Source organism: Callospermophilus lateralis, chromosome 13 (assembly GCF_048772815.1).
Source record: "Callospermophilus lateralis isolate mCalLat2 chromosome 13, mCalLat2.hap1, whole genome shotgun sequence".
Classification (NCBI taxonomy): Eukaryota; Metazoa; Chordata; class Mammalia; order Rodentia; family Sciuridae; genus Callospermophilus; species Callospermophilus lateralis.
This window is the reverse complement of record NC_135317.1, coordinates 50,642,817-50,659,998: the sequence shown is the minus strand read 5'-3', so window position 1 is coordinate 50,659,998 and position 17,182 is coordinate 50,642,817. Positions and strand designations below refer to the sequence as shown.

General features: G+C 44.1%; 1 protein-coding gene across 4 annotated transcripts; it reads right to left on the bottom strand.

Moving 5' to 3' along the window:
- Positions 1 to 1,548: 1,548 nt before the first annotated feature.
- Positions 1,549 to 10,474, bottom strand: LOC143379619 (putative cartilage matrix-associated protein). 4 transcript variants are annotated; one of them, XM_076832248.1, is made up of 5 exons: positions 10,417 to 10,474; positions 9,968 to 10,033; positions 9,771 to 9,866; positions 5,500 to 5,598; positions 1,549 to 1,646 (listed from the first exon to the last, which is right to left on the bottom strand). In XM_076832248.1, the coding sequence occupies exons 1-5, from the start codon at positions 10,472 to 10,474 to the stop codon at positions 1,549 to 1,551; spliced, it is 417 nt and encodes a 138-aa protein (XP_076688363.1). The 4 variants fall into 4 exon arrangements, with proteins under 4 accessions (XP_076688363.1, XP_076688365.1, XP_076688364.1 ...); XM_076832250.1 differs by lacking the exon at positions 5,500 to 5,598; XM_076832249.1 differs by lacking the exon at positions 9,968 to 10,033.
- Between the last annotated feature and the right edge of the window lie 6,708 nt (positions 10,475 to 17,182).

Here is a 17,182-nt window from a genome sequence, read left to right as displayed (position 1 = left end):
TCCAACTACAACTAAAAAAATTTAAAATATTTTTTTAAAAAAGTCTCCTGACTGATTGATCACCCTAGCTCTGGCGTAATATTTTGCGACCAGGAAGGTAAAATTTCCTGATAGCAACCCTTATATAAAATCACCCTATATTGCCCTGGAAGCCCAACCTCAAAGGCAGGTGGGGGCTAGCTGGCCAGGGACCCCAGGTATGAGGGAAGCAAGGGCCCACAGGTGAGATGGGAATCTGGGGAAGAGTGGGTGCCTGTTCTTCACCTTTAGTCCTCTTTATCTTCTAGAGCCCACTTAAGTTGTTTTGACTCCTTGCCATTCTTAGTGTGCAATTTCTGGAGGTCAGTGGGGAGCAATAGTGGGAGTAGGGGTGATAAGCCTGGGACCAGAAAGCAAAGTGGTTGAGAGGAAAGGAAGGGATAGAATTGTGTGCCCCTCAAAAGATACTTTGAAGTCCTAACCTTCAGTCCCTGTGAATGGGACCTTATTGGAAATAGGGTCTTTAGGTCCTAATCAAGTTAGGACAAGGTTAGCAGAGTGAGGCCTTGATTAAATATGACTGGTGTCCTTAGAAGAAGAGACTTGAGACACACATGAGAGGGATGGTGATGTGAAAGCACACACGGAGGCAGCCATATGATGATGAGGTTAGGTGGCATCATGCCGCCATATGCCAAGGAATGCCTGGTGCTCTTGGATGCAGGAAGAGCAAGGAAGGAAACCTCTAGAGCTCTGGAGGGAACGTGGCCCTGCCAACACCAAGGTTCCAGACTTTTCGGCTCCAGAACTGTGAGAGGATAAATTTCCATTGATTCATGTCACCTGGTTTGTGGTACTCTGTTAATGGCAACAGTGGGAAATAAATATAAGACACTATAAAGAAAAGTGAGATGATGCCAACCAAGGGTTTCTCATTTTGTTTATACAACTGGCCTTACTGTAACTGTGGCTTCTGAAGGGTGCAATTAAGAATCAGGAATGAATCTTAACACTCTGAAGGAATGAAGAAGGAAGTCCCTGGACTCGGCAATCTTTTCAAGGCTTTTACCAAAACAAATGTATTAGTATTTTTTTCTAACAACAAAGTCAGCAGCATTAACATTGTCATTGGGGGCTGGGGGGTGGGGGGGTCAACTCTATACCTTGCTCAACTGGAGACTTGAGATGATAATACATATGGTTAAGTCAGCGTTTTTATTTGTAAGCTGTAAGCAAACACAAAATTTATCTCTTTACTGTGATTCTCCTGTCCAATCAGACAGGAGATCTGCTTTGGGGACAATGACTAAGTGAGGGAAACCAATGAAGATTAGGGATTAGGATGAGCCACAGGTGGTTGCTCATCTTGGAAAATCATCCACAAAAAAGCAAAAGCCAGGACATTTAATGCATCAGAATGAAAGGCATGTGTATTTACCAGAGTTGTTGACCACAGCACACCCTAAGCTGAGGTCCCTATTAGGGCATTTGTGTGGAAAGAAGTGCTGGTACACCTGGGTGAGCAGCTATGGTTCATGCTCTGTCTTCCTGGGTTGCTTCAGGGTGGGGTCAGATGCGGTGGCGGTTGTAGAGATAGGAAGGGTACAGCCCATCATAATGCCACTGCCGCCACTGCTCCACGGCCTCCCGGCTCCTCTCTTCCTGCTCTGATGAGGAAAGATGAAGTCACATGAGGTTGAAGGGGACTCTGACCTGAAAACAAGCAGTCATCAGCCCACATGGCCCACCCTGAGGTGACATGAGTCAAGTGTGCCTATGAGCCCTGGAGACATCCGAGATCAGAGCTGGAAGGGGCCTGAGAATGTGAGTTCAGCAGCCTCCATTTGTGGATCAGAGCCACACAGCTGGCTGCTGGTAGAACTGAGACCAGGGTCTGGCATCTGAACTCTTTTGCCTACAAACCTGTCAAGTGGGGAAGAGCCTATGCAGTCACTGGCTCAAAGAGATGACAACTGAAGCACTAAAAGTAACAACATGGTAGCACAGAGACCAAACACTGTGCCTTGAAAAGTTCCTGAATGGAAATCATTGTGGATCTGGAATGACAGAATTATGACAGCTTTTCTCCTCTATACCATTCTGCATTTTCTAAGCTTCAAAAATAAATTTCCATTTTTAAAACTAACTGGAAAAAAGGATGGATGAACTAAAAGTAGGAAAACTTAGATAATTGGCTCTATGGGGCTCATTAACCTGATCCTTTTCCATATGTTTGAAGTATTTCATAATTTAAAAAAGGGACGAAGGAAGTTTTTAATGAGTTAAGAAAGCTGTGATTTTACTTGTGTTTGGTCAGACATGTTTCCAAACAACACCTTTGTGTAATTGTAGAATTAGGCTCCTGGTGCCAATTCAAGATGCCTGCTACCATTAATTGCAATTAAGGCACTGGCAGATGTCATAAGACCTCCAATATTTGAAAAGGGTGAGTGAGACTCCTCCAAAAGTTAATAAAATTACCATATTATCCAGCAATTCTATTCCTAGACATATACTGAAGAGAACTAAAAACAGAGACTCAGATACTTGTACACAGGAATGCTCACAGCAACAACATTTATAGTCACTCAAAAGTGGAAATGACCCAAATGTCCACCCACAGATGAATGGATAAACAAAATGTGTTATTTATGGGGATATATAAACAAATACATATGCAAATATACATAAGAGAAATTATTCAGCTATAAAAATAAATTAATGGATACATGTCACAACATGGATAAACTTTGAAAACATTGTGCTAAATGAAATAGACCATGCATAATGAGACAAATAGTGTGGTCCTCCATTTATATGAAATATCTAGAACAGGAAAATTCATGAATACAAAAAATATAATGGAGGTTACCAAGATTAGGGGGAAGGAAGAATGGACAGTTATTATGTAATGGGTACAGAGTTCTTGTTTGGAATAATGAAACCATTTGGAACTAGTGGTAATAGTTGCACAACAGTATGAATGTACTGAATGTCACTAACCTGAATACTTAGCAATGGTTTAAATGGCAAATTTTCCCTTATCTCTATTTTACCACAAGGTTGTTTTTGTTTGTTTGTTTTTTGTTTTGGTACTGGGGATTGAACCCAGGGCGTTTAACCACTAGCCACATCCCCATCCCTTTTTACATTTCCTTTGAAACAGGGCTTTGCTAAGTTGCTAAGGCTAGCTTTGAACATGTGTTCCTCCTGCCTCAGCCTCTGGAGCCACTAGGATTATAGACATGTGCCACCATGCCTAGTTGTTTGTTTGTTTGTTTGTTTGTTTTTTAAGAAAAGAATTTGTGAAAAATGTTGGGAGGATGGAAATACTGACAGAAGATGATGTCAAGGATTAAAAACCTAAAATGTCTTCCTTGCCTCTATTATCTCAAATGTGAACTTCTCCAAAAAGTTTATGAACTTGATTCTGGTGCAATTGAAAGTGGCATTCTCTATGGCCTTGGGCTAATAGGACAAACTGGTGGTATGGACAAAATGGATGTCCCTCTGGTCCTTAGTGTCTGTGGGAGCCATATGCCTGGACCAAGGAGGAAGGGCTCTGTTACCACTGCACATTGAGGCACCACGGTCCTTCCATAGGACCCTGGAGATGGTGCTCCCCTTGAAAAATATCCTTAGGTACTTGGGACCCCAGAGATAGACTGGAACTCCTGGACTAGAGCTCATTCATTAGTCTTCAGACATTGCTCAAGCTCAGTGGACCAACTCCTCTTTGAGAGTGTGATTTTGCCATAGAAATTGATTGGCTATCCCTTTTATGAAGTAAGTACCTTGAAAAAGGTTGAACATTCAACTGCTGTTAATTATTCTTAGAATAGGTGGCTTTGTCAGATAAGACAGCTTACTAAAACCAGGGTTATGAAAGGGAAATGTCACGGGTCTCATAGAAGGGCCCAGAAGATGGAGGCTTTGAATATGGCCCCAGGTAACCAAGCCATGGCAACAGTTGTTCCAGAACAGAGGCAAGGGAAAGGACAGTTATTATTTAATGGGTTCAGAGTTCCTGTTTGGTATAATGAGACCATTAATAAAAATGTTGAGATGAGTTCCACCTTTTTCAGAACTTTATTGTCAAACAGGCTAGACCTGCTCCTGTTATGTTAGTTAGCCTGTTAGTATGTCACCTTGGGTATTCATGTGTCCTTTCTATGCCTGTTTTCCAATCCCTAAAATGGAACTCACAAGTCCTCTCTCAGATGCAGCTTGTAGGGATTACATGGTTCAGCACAGAACCTGGCAGAAAAGTGCTCTGCGCCAACATCTGCTACAACTCCAGTTCCCAAAGACGTGTGGCCTACTCTAAAAATGGCCTCTCCATCTCTGTGGATGAAGCCTGAGGATCCTGATCTTAGCATCCTCCAAAAAGTCACATCATCCTATAGGTACCTAACCTCCTTCATAATTCATCATGAAAAGGAAAATAGCAAATTATTTCCACCCATAGTGCTAGAGATTTGGACCTGAAACTTTTTAAACACACACACACACACACACACACACACACACACACACCAAAAAAATTTTAAAAAAACATTATTATGAGTAGTATGAGTAAAAATCACATTCTCATTTCTTAAAACTAAGACAGCTCTCCCCAAGCTGTCCATCAAGGTAACAAGCATTGGCCCCTAAGCTAGGACAGCCTGAATTTTTCACAATATCTTCCTAAAAAAATTTGATTTGGAGGATGGGGCTGGGGCTCGGGCTCAGTTGTAGTGCACTTGCCTGGCATGTTTGAGGCACTGGGTTTGATTCTCAGCATCACATATAAATAAATTTTTAAAAAATAAAGGTCTATCAACAACTAAAAAAAAAATTTTTTTTAAGTTTGATTTGCCAGGATCTGAGCCCAACACTGGCTTGTGGGGCTCAGCCAGATACCACCTGAAGGGTTATAGTCACAGCCTGTAGCCCGTGGGACCTGGTGGCCATAGTCTTTCCACTGGAGGATGCCCTTAAAGGATCATACTTCCTCTGTTCATCAAAGTCAAGAGTCAGGATAACCAAAAGAGCTGGTTCTAACAAAAGTACCCCAAACCAGGATCCTGCATCCAAGCACAAATGCACCAGGAGGTACCAAGTGAGCTTGCTCAGGACCATTTCTATCTTGAAGTTAGAGAAAGACCAAAAAAGAAAGAAACCAACACATAATGAGAATCAAGCCTACTGGTCTGATCCTCATTAAATGTTTCTACAGATGTCTGCTGTGGATGACGCTAGTCAGCAAGATCAAATCCCACTGGTGGAATGCATTGGCTTAGAGATATAGCCTCTCTCTATCTCATCCCCATCCATACCCACTCCCCACTGAAGCCCTGGTGCAACCAGCAAGGCTGGAGGGCAAAAAGTAGCCCTGAGGGCAGGAGCATGGTGCATCAATTGCTTGGTCAGAGACACTTGCCCCCTTGCCTTTTCTACTGTTTATCTATTGACAAGAACAGAAAGGTCAAGACTCAGCAAACAGGGCATAAATGGCAGATGAGCAAGAACTCTTACCATCCTTCTGTTCCTCCACAAAGTTCTCAAATTCGTTCCTTTGTTCCTCATAATATTCTCTCCGTAGCTCATCAGCCCGCAACTTCTGCCTGTTTTCCACTGTGGAAGGAAAAGAAGTAGTTTCCCCCAAGAGAGGGGCATTGAGAGGACACATTTAGGGGGACACCAACACATTACCTGAGAAGCTAAAAGTGGTTTGGGAGATATTGAGGTTGGGAGACTCCACTGAAATGGTTTATTCCTGACCGAGGCTTTAAACTGGAAGAACCTGGGAGATGATCCCACCCAGTTACCTACCCCCATCACCTCTCTTTTAACAGAACTAGAGATTGAATCCAGGAGCACTCTACTGCTGAGCTCCATCCCTGGCCCCTTTTTTGTTTTGTTTTGTTTTCTGGTTTTTGGTTTTTGAGACAGGGTCTCACTAAGTTGCACACACTGTCCTCAAATTTGCCATCTTCCAGCCTCAGCCTCCTAAGTCACTGAGATTACAGATGTGCACCATCATGCAGGCCACATCACCTCATTTTGCAGGTGAAGAGATTGAAGCCCCAAGAGGAAAAGTGAGTTAGCTCCAGTTATCAAGTTAGTGGTATAATCCAAGTACAGCAGGCCACTTAGACACTTGAAATCAGAGATATCCACAAGCAGGGTACGGTGACACACATCTGTCATCCCAGAGATCCAGAGTCCCAGGCAGTAAGATCACTAGTTCTACACCAGCCTGGATGACTTAGTGAGACCCTGTCTCTGAAAGGAAAGTGACCACAACACTCGGAGCAACCAAGAGATCTTTATTATAGCAGTGCAAAAGAGGAGAAAAAGAGAGAGAAAGAAAGAGCGGGAAAGAGAGGAGATAGAGGGGGAGAGCAAAGACAGAGAGGAAAAAAAAGAGGAGAGGAGAGAGAAGAGAGCGAAAGCAAGAGAAGAAAGAGAGATCAAGAGCAAGAAGGAGACAGCAAGAGCAAGAGCGAGGGGCCCCCGGCAGGAGGGAGATTTTATAGCCCAAATCTAATGGGGTCTCTGGGTCTGCAAGCTGCCTTGTTGGCTACAGTGATTGGATCATCTTAGTAGTGTCATCTTCTGCCTTCAGGCAGATGGGGTGGGGCAGGGGCTAGATGTGGGGTTGAGTGCATGGGTTATCCTGCAGCTAAAATTCGTTCAGCCTGTCCTGCAGACAATTAGTTCAGCCTGCCCTGCACCTAACAGTCTCAAAATAAAAACTAAAAAGGACTGGTGATGCAGCTCAGTGGTAGAGGACTCCTCAGTATTAAAAAAAAAAAAGAAGAAGAAGAAGAAGAAAAGAAATAAAGAAAGGAAAGAGAAGAAAATGAAAAATAAATGAATAAACAAACTTCACGAAGGACTTATCCAGTTTAAAGTTGACCTCACGTTGATTAATACCTTCAAGTCTAGTCAACTGTTTTGAGCACCTGTCACACCAGGATATAGACTGAATGCTGGAATTACAAAGGTAAGTAAGAAAGATGCTGTCCCTCCTCTTAAGATGCCTGTAATCCAGGTGAGAAGAGAACCCTCAAAGCAAGTTTCAGGGACTGGGAGTGTTGCTCAGTGGTAGAGTGCTTTCCAGTGTGCATAAAGACCTGACTTTAATCCCCAGCACCATGGAAAAAAACAACAACAACAAGTTTCACTGAGCTTTTGGCTGTGAAATTAAACTCTATGAGAGCCGTGGTCCTCTGGAGAACATGACTTCTTGGGAGGACAGTATCTAGAAGTCTACTTTCAAGGACTTCTGGTGCGTTCTTCAACTAGAAAAATCAACAAAGACTTGCAGGTCATGTCTGCTGGAGGAAGAACAGGCCCCTCAGAAACCTCACATTCTCCTGGGGGACTGAGGCGCTCTTGTTGTCCCCACAACTCTGATGTACAAGAGCAGGTGGGGAGGTGAGAGAAGCAGAGGAACCAAGGGAAGCCATGGCCACCCCACATTCAGGAAATGACAAGTTCTCCTGTGCACAATGGTAACATCAGAAACCACCTCGAATCCCTCTTGGAACCAAGGAGACTACACTGATAAGTAAATTCTATAAATATGAGTTATTTATGTTGAAATTATAATATTTAACTCAGTTTAAAAATCACTATATCTGTAAATTGGTCTTAGAGTCCCTGAGGTAAGTCCTCTGTTTCTCCCAGATTCCTGCCTTTTTGCCTATACAGTTGAAGGCCTTAGTCTGACAGAAGGGGTTTATGGTCCAATTCATCTCTATATCCCACATATTTCTCAAGAGAGGATCCAGGCTCAGAGAAGTGCATTGACATCATTGAAGTCACAGCTACACAGCCGGTTGTGGTGGAGCTGAGGCTAGAGCCAGAACACCAGATTCCTAGTACTGGCCCAGAGCACCCCCTAGTTCCTTGGTTCCTCAAGTGGACACAACATCTTTATTTTATTTTATGTGGTGCTGAGGATCGAACCCAGTGCCCCGCACATGCCAGGCGAGCGTGTTACTGCTTGAGCCACATCCCCAGCCCAATTGTTTGTTTGTTTTTAGGTACTAAGGATTGGCAAGGGCTCTACCACTGAGCTACATCCCTACCCTTTTTATTTTATTTTGAAACAGGGTCTCCCTAAGTTGTCCAGGCTGACCTGGAACTTGTAATCCTCCTGCTTCAGCTTCCAGAGTGGCAAGGATTGCAGGCTATGTCACCAGGCCCAGTTAAGATGGTGTTTCTGTGCTAGGTATCACCTTCTGTATTACATGCATTTCTGCCAAGGACATGCATCCCTCAGATTCTGTTTCCCCTAAAGTAAATTGAGCCTGGATCTCAGAAGCTTAAAGAAGTCAGGTATCCATCTCTTTGGCTTCCAATACAAATTGCTTCAAAGTACCACCTTCCTTGTTCCCAACTTAAGGACCACTGGAAAGATTCTCCAGAAGTTTGTTTATTTATCTTTTTTTTTTTTTTTTTTTTGTACTGAGGAGTCCTCTACCACTGAGTTGCGTCACCGGTCCTTTTTAGTCTTTAAGACAGGGTCTCACTAAGTCATCCAGGCTGGTGTAGAACTTGCGACCTTACTGCTTGGGCCTCTGGATCGCTGTCAGCTCTGTCCATTCATCTACAGGAGTCGACCAGGTATCCTCAGATGCATTTACATGCAGTCCTGGGGTTCACCTGGCTGTCCTGGACCTCCCACGACTGTCTGATGCACTGAGCTCCTGCCTAAGGTCAAGGAACTCAGCTTAATCATGGATCTTATAGTTCTGAATCAGCTTCAGAGGACAGATATATTTGTCTGTCCTAAAGTTGCCTGTTTTCCCCTGGAAATTTGCAGAAAGCTGCTTCTCTGATTTCAGACAAGAATGGCCCAACCTCCATCACAGCCTTTCAGTGTTTTTTGATTTTGCCAAATTTAAATCCCAAGTTGTGTGAGATCTAGAGATTTCACTAATCTGGCTATACTTATCCAATTTTTTTTTTTTTTAAATTTTTTTAAAGATTATCATCTCCAAGCATTTCCACCTCTGATCTTCCCCATCATTTGAAAATAATCCTGTTATTTTCACTGAGAAAGTCACCTCACGGCGTATGCTCAATGATACAAAGAGTTCATTCATCTACACACCCAAGGAAAGAATCAAGCAGTCAACTTGGCCAGGACAGCCTGAGCTCAGAGTCTAAGAAGAATCAAATTTAGGGGTAGGAAACTCAAATGCCTTCAAGGGCCATAGGTTAAGAACATGAGGGTCCTGCAGTGTGGACCCCAGGCCTCTAACAGGATGTTAGGGAGATGTGCTCACCAACTGCACTGCAAATTAAAGCTTCAAAAAAGCACAGCTGGCTAAACACAGCTTTTTTGGAGGCTTATAAGTAAGGAAATTAGGACCACAGACAGGAAGTGGCTGAGGCCACTTAGCAGCAGAGCTGTCACTAAGCCCACATTTCTCAGCACTCCTGTCCCCTGGGATCTTTTTGGGCATGTGATTCTGTTGCTCTACTGTGCACCTTGTCAGTACTCCAAAACACCCACTGAAGTGCTAGGTGCTTTCTAAACTAGAGAACATTTCCTCCTTTACATTTTTCACTTTCTGAAGCAGGGAAGCATCTCATAATTGTTAGGTGCATTTGATGCAGCACTGTTCCTTTTTGGTCCTCACGCTAGGAATGCATTTGCCCCAACATGTGACCCACAATCAAGGAAACAGTATAATTTCTGCTTCAGAGCTACAGTCATCCTGATGCTCAAGGGCTTTTCTGCAACCCTTAATCCTCTGCTGTGGTAAGAGTCCACTCAGCATCCTTACCATTAACCTCGGCTCGGGATTTGGGGGACCGCTTGCTGCGCCTCTTGAGGAAATTTGAGGCATCTGATTCCTGCATGAAAATCTTCGGTTTCACACCTGAAACCCAAGAGAGGCCTGTCACAACCAGCACTGGGGGCAGGGATATTGGGGGAGTGGGCTCCACCTGCCCTGCACCCAGGGGTTGTCTCCAGACTCACCTTCCTGGGCTTCTTCTCCTGCTTCCTGAGGGCTGCCCACTGATGCACTGGTCACCTCCTGCAGCACTGTAGGACAAGGTCACAAAGGGAAGGCTCCAGCATTGGAGGGGAGCCCACGCCCTGAGCAAGGCCTCAATAGTCCTTCTAGGCTTAGTGGCTTGCCAGACCTCATGTGGGGTCCTCTGTCCATCACATACCAGGTATAGGACCAATCTCCCCAGAAACCCAGCAGGCAAACTGCAGTGTTTCCTGGTTTTTTTCTTTCTTTGCTATATTTCGCTGTATTTCTCTCTCTCTCTCTCTCTCTCTCACACACACACACACACACACACACACACACACACACCAAGAATGGCCTCTCTGTCCAGCTGAGAACACTTACCTGTGGAAGGTAAGTCTTACCCATTATGTAGATAACACAGCCCCCCTTAACCTTCCCGTATACTCACTAGACAGGAGCACCATGGCTGAGAGGCAGGACAGGAGAAGGACCTGTTGCCAAGTCATCTTTGTAGAGGCTGAGTCTCTCTGCAGTTCCCAATGCTGCTGATGCTGTCTCCCGCCTGGTCCTCACTCTGAGTCAGGCAGAACAGGCAAGAGGGAAGGAAGAGAAAGGCAGGAGGCCAGGAGGCCACTGGGGGAGGGTGGGAGGGGTCCTGGCTACAGTTTCCTTTGGCTGTTTGTTCTTGACTGGAGCACCGGAGATGTTTTTGGCGCCTGGCAAACCTCTACAGAAGCAAAGTTTGTAGTCAGGGGCCCTGGATAGGACAGTTTTGAAGTGGCCTGTCCAACATCCCAAAGAGTTGCTATTGAGAAGGCTCAGCCTAAGAGTCAGGACTCCAGCCACCAAGGGCATGTTTCGAAGAACTCCTGGCATCTGCTTCAGGAAGGTTGGGACCCCAGTCCCCAAGTCCTGAGCATACGAGAGCAGGGAGGAAGAGGGTATCACTGGGAAATCCTTATTCAAATGCCAGGCAAGGAGGGACCATAGTGTCCAAAACAGCCCTTCAGGTAACCCTCACACAGACACGTGGGTCATTCTGGTGATAATCAGAGAACCCCCCAGCTTGTCCCCAGCTGGTGATTGCTGCCAAGCAAAACAAGGAACCCTAGCCTTGAGAGTCCTAGAACCCCTTGGAGACATGCAGGAAGAGAGTGGGTCAAGCTTCCACTGCAGAGAAGGAGGGGTACAGCATTTGAAAAGAACCACTTTTAGGCACACTTCTTCAGAACCACACAAACCACACTCACCATGCCCATGTCGGAAGGATTTGGTCCCTAGAAATGGGAGCAATGAGGCAATCAGAGCTCTGTGGAGCATTGGAGCCCAGCCCCTGTGGTGGCTTGTTCCTGCCATTGCCATTTATTATGACCTTCATCAGTACTTTGTTACCTGCTGAAGAATTATTCCCTGGGCATTGTGGAGAATCTTTCCAATGGCAACCATCACTAGACCCAAAACCCAGCCCACACCCATCGGAGGCTCCCTTTCCATAGACTGTATGTGACCATCCTGCATGAACTTGATCATTGGTCAGGAAATACGAGTTAGTAGCAGAGAAATAATGGAGGCAGAGTAAATAAAATAAACAGGATAGCTTCCAATGGAGGAAAATGTGGCCAGTGGCAGTGCTGGCTCTATGTGGGCTCCCCCTGTGCCGCAGTTCCTCTGGGCAAAATAACCGAGAGGTGGCAAGCAACTTGAAGGTTGAAGCAGGAACTACTTTATTGCAATGAACTCAGCAGGAACTGAGTGAGAACTAGCAGGAGCCGCTTCTCTGCTGGACAGCAGAGGTACATATACCCAACTAATTACACACAGATTAACTTAATTAACATAATCTAGATAAGCAGTCAGTCATTAAGTAATCCTCATCATCTTAATGGCTCGATAGCGTCACTTCACAAACCATTCCTCCTGGCAAAGTGCCAGGCGCCATCTTGACTTGATTTGCATCCCCAACACCCCTGGACACTGTCTGGACTGGACTTAGCCAGTGGGGACAGGCTGTGGGTGCAACCTGTGCAAGGATACATCAGCAAGGACTCATCTATCAGATGAATAGATGTCCTGGGAGAGGGAAGGGCCACAGAATGCTTTTGATGGGATTCCTAGGTGAGAAAATGGGTGTGAAAAACACCTCTGACATTCTTGATATCTTAAATCCACCTGTGTCTTATTTCAGTTACATGCACTTTAACTACGTTTATTGAGCACCTCCTTTACCCAAGATCCCCTAGTCACTGGCCAATCAGCTTTGAGTAAATCTGTCTAGTTTCCCGGAAATTGTTTCTGCTCCCCATTGAACACTGTACTTACCATGGTCACCATGCACAAAGGCTTCAGAGAATAATCTCAAACCATGTGCAGTGTGTTCAAAGTCAGCCAGGAGAAGGTGGCAGGAGATCCAGAATTCACAGGTTCAAGGAATGGAGACTGGAAATTTATAGGTAATTAAGCTCAGTTCTGGAAAAATAAGTTTGCATTTCTTATATAACTAAGCTGGTGATATGATTCTCCAGGCTACACTGATCTGTTCCAAGTAATGGTCTGACCAGAGCTTGTCTCAATAGTCTCAGTTCCTTCAGAATTTTCTAGATCATTAGCACTTGGCTTTCCATTGTCAGGTATGCTGCAGAGCTGGCCTCCTCATGACATGATGCCTCCAAGTATAACAAACCATATCACCTGAAAGCAGGGCACAGTTCTGATGGCTGGGGGAAGACAAGAAGGGTACTGAATCTGACATCAGAAGATAAGTGCCACATAGTGGATTTGTCCAGAGACACATCCTTTGAGCTTTCTCTTCCTTCTGTTTCCTCCATCTTAGTGAATGATCTCACCATCTGTCCACCCAGTTACCCAATTAGAAACTCAGGGAGCATCACAATGCACACTTCCCATCCCCTCACTGTCCCGAGCTTATTGGTCATTGCATCCTATTGATTCTCTTTCTTAACTCTTTGTGAATGTTCTCTGTCCTTCCCACTCCTGCTGTTTCTGCCCTCTCCAGACATCATGTCTCTCTTGGACAATTGCAACAGTCTTCTCTAAGACCCAATCACTTTTCACCTAATTCACACTGAACTCCTCCTGCCTTCCATGTCACTGGGAGGGTATTGTTCCTGCAAAACCCTCCTATGGTCGCTGCTTTAAGTCATCCAGTGGTTTTGTGATTGTGTCACATGATAAGTATGCATACAGTGCTCAGAACCTCTCTGCACCATTCCAAGGACTTTGGGTGCATTAATTCTAATTTTGTCATTCATCTATATGATAGAGGAGGGTATTAAGGCACAGAGAAGTAAAGTGACTTGCCCAAGGCCCTGCAGCTTCTGTAAGTCCAGAACTGGAATTGAGCCCATAGAGCCTGGCCTCAGGGTCTTGCTTATCACTGTCATCCTGTACTGCTTCACAGGCAGGAAGGATAAACCCCTCACAGTGCCCAGGCCCTGCCTACCTCCAGACCCTCCACATGCTCCTGGGCTCTGGGGATCTCTGAACTGTCTGTGGGTCCTCAGAAGGGCCTTGCTGCTCTGGGCTTTCATTCTGGTGGGGCTTTGGGAAACCTTATTCTTCAAGTTCCATCTCAGCTTTCACCTCCTCTTTGAAGTCTTTCTGATTTCACCTTCTTCCCCTTGACTCCTATAGATGAGCATTCTCACGTTTTTTTCACATCATGTAACAAATAGGTATGTATATGTTTATATTCACATCTTGTTTACACAGCATTTTTAAGGATTCATTCACACACCCTACAATTCACCCTTTGAAAGTATGTAATCCGATGATTTTTAGTATATTCACAAAGTTGTGCCTCCACCACAAAAATCAATTTTAGGACACTTTTATTGGCCCCCAAGAGAAGCCTTACACCTACTAAGAGTCATTGGTCATTTTCCCTATCCCAGGGCCTTATGTAGCCTCTCATTTCTGATCTGTCTCTGGATTTATCTATTCTAGATCTTTCATCTAAATGGAATCAGTCAATATGTGACATTTTGTCTGGCTTCTTTCAACTGGCAGACTGTTTTCAGGGTTTATCCTTGATGCACCATGCATCAGCCCCTCATTCCTTCTTATTGCTGAATATTAATGACTAATATGGAGCTGCAGGATTTTGCTTATCCACCAGCAGTCAATGGACATTGGTTTGCTTCCATCTTTTGGCTATCATTAATTATGATGCTGTAGACATTTGTGTACGAGAGTTTGCAGAGGCATGTGCTTTCATTTCTGTTGGCCAGACACCTGGGTCTTATATTTAATATTCTGAGAAACGCTCATATCTCAAATATTTACTTATTTAGCTATCTCCTTCAGTGTTGTGAGATCTCTCTGGAGGCACGTTTTCTCCTTGTCATGATTAATATGGTGAGTGACATTGACTAGATGCTTTCTGAATATTTATTGATCAATCAAAATGGCCTTTCATGAAAGTATTAAAAGGAAACACTTATGTGCTCATTTCAATGGGCTATTCATGAAAATGTACCTGTACTAAGACATGAAATTTCCAAATTTATGTACTACTGGGTTTAAGATCCTTCTCAAGTGGCAGGAATGAATTTTTCAGTAAATTTTTGAAGAATTGCCTTAGAGAGTGGCCAAGATGGCCTCAACATTTACCCCAGTTTAGTTAAATGTTAGACAAGTTTCTTCCTGACTAGGTCCCTGACCTCCTTTTTCTTAGAGGGTTTGATCTAAAACTTGGGATTGTAAATTCTTTATCTGACCCTTTGAAATAGATGCAGCTACTTCCAGTTGCACAACCCAAGAAATGTCCTTTTTTTTTTTTTATTTGCAGGAGGAGGGATGCTGGACCTTTTGCACACTAAGTACACACTGTGCCACTGAGTTACACCCCCAGTCCCTCAGGAAATTCTTAAGGACCTGACAATCATTTTTCTGAAACATGAACATGGAGGGAGCGAGCACCCCTGCCTCCCTGTCTCTGAGGAAGGGTATGTGCTTATTTTAGAGTCATGAAGACCAATTAGCACCCACAGATGGACTGAAATTCCTCTTCTTGATCTGTCAACCCATCCAGTCCTTTGGGTCAATGGAGTTGGTTCAGGCCCTCTCCCCATCGCAATAATCTTGAACAAAGTCTTCCCTGACTGTTTTATTAGGCAGGTGCAATTTTAACTTTGGACAATGGCATTGACTCAGTACACAGGCTGATCCTCCAGGGACGTGGGCATAAATCACATTAAGTGGAAATGACCTTTGGGAAGAGGGTGTCCATGCAAATGAGGTCCTTAGATGCCAAGGCCTATCTGTGAGTGTTATCCCCAAAAACATATGAAAAGCTATTGTCTGTACTTCATTTTAAGAATACATTGTCTACTGGGTTGGGGATGTAGCCTGGTGGTAGAGTGCTTACTACTATGCATGAGGCTCTAGTTTCAATTCCAGGCACCATGGGGGTGGGGAGATATACTGTGTTCTTTCATTTCACTTCTTTCTCAGTGGACCAATTGTGTTCCTGAGAGCCCCCTACTGGGAAGGAGTGAGAAACATAGGTTGTACTCAAAGGGGAACTCATGACTCTTGGAACCAAGTGTCCCCAGAACTCAACCCCCGGGCCCCTGCAAGGCAATATAAATTAACACCTTTCCCCTCCTTACATCTCAAAAAAAAAAAAAAAAAAAAAAAAAACCACCACCTTAGATTGAATGAAAAAGCTTGTTTGTTGTTTAAGAGAGTGACAGTTGGAAATTTTTTTAAAAGTCAACTTCTTTGAGGTCCTTCTGAAGCAAATATGTTGACACAGGTGGGTGTGGAAAATGAGAGCTTGTGAGTCAGGACAATATTTCTAAATCCTTCCTGGCTTCTTGTTTTCTTGGGAAAACCATCCATTTCTCTAAGTGTTAAGTGCTGAGCCAGAGTGTCATGGAGCATCTATATAGCATTTTCCCCCTTGTGCCACAGAAAAATGAGAGGTCTCTTATGAAATGGTGTTTAGAAACCCCTGGTGGAACTCTGCCAGAAGAGGCTCATTCAGAAGAGAGCAGCACTAACCTCTTGTCCTACTCCCAGTGACCAATGCCTTCCTTGAATCTATATGCAAAGTCATAAACACTTCCCTTCTTTCAATGTCTCTGCTTGCCATAGAAGGAATTCAAGAAACGCTTGTCCTCCACTATCAGAACCAGGATATATAAGGTGTTAGACAGAAAAGGTTTGGTAAAGTCATAGGCCATTCTACAAGTACATGGACTGTTGTCATCAGCTCACCCATGGCTGGTGTTTAGCTCTGTTAAAATAATACAAGATATTACAACATTGGATATTTCAGTCTATAAATAGCCACTTGCCTGAGTCTTCTCCCAACCCCCTCTACTGCTGTAGGCTTCCTCCAACTTCCACAATCCATTATCTAGAGGGTTGATGCTTGGCCCAGCAGAAACCTTCCAGAACTCTGCCAGCCTTGATTCTGATTGCTAAATGTCTGTCTTATGCTAATTCAATATTTTTACTTTTCTCTCTGACTTCAGGGATTTCTTATTATTTATTGATCCCCCAACTTGACTTATATTTTTTCTATTTCTTCTCTTTGTCACCTCTGTTCTTATTTCCCACATTGTGTTATAACCTTTGGTCCCATCAAAATCCCTCATTTATCACAAAAATTTTTATCAAGGATATTTAAAACATCCTTATTTACAAAAGTGCAAAATTGGAAACAATCTAAATGAATCAGCAGGGGACACATTATGATCTACCCGTGTAAGAGAAGAGTTCAGTCTCCACCTCTGAGATTTGCTTTGCCAATATGGTGGTCTGTGTCCCATCTCAGCTCTGTAGCCTAAGTGAAGAAGACCTACTTGCTTCCATGATCCTCAGCAAGCTCTTTCCTTTTGATCAAATAACCTAGTGAAGAGCTGATTTTCTGAGTTGCCCCAGGCCCTTGGAATGGCACTCTAGTGCCCAAGATTAGTGGTTGACTGCAACCTTAATCTCCACAGTTTGGACAAAGAACATCCTGGTCAGGGTGGCCTGAAGCTCCTCTCTTGAGGATAACACTTGGAGGTAAGCAGTCCATAATGGATCCAGGGCAAACTCCATTCCCACTACTACCCATTCCTAAGAACAATCTCTAAGGAAGGCAGATGGAACTCCTGCCCTCCAGATCCCATCACTGAGAGACACACTGAACTTATGGACCCTTTGCTGAGATCATTAGATGGGGCCTTGAACAGTTTCACTCT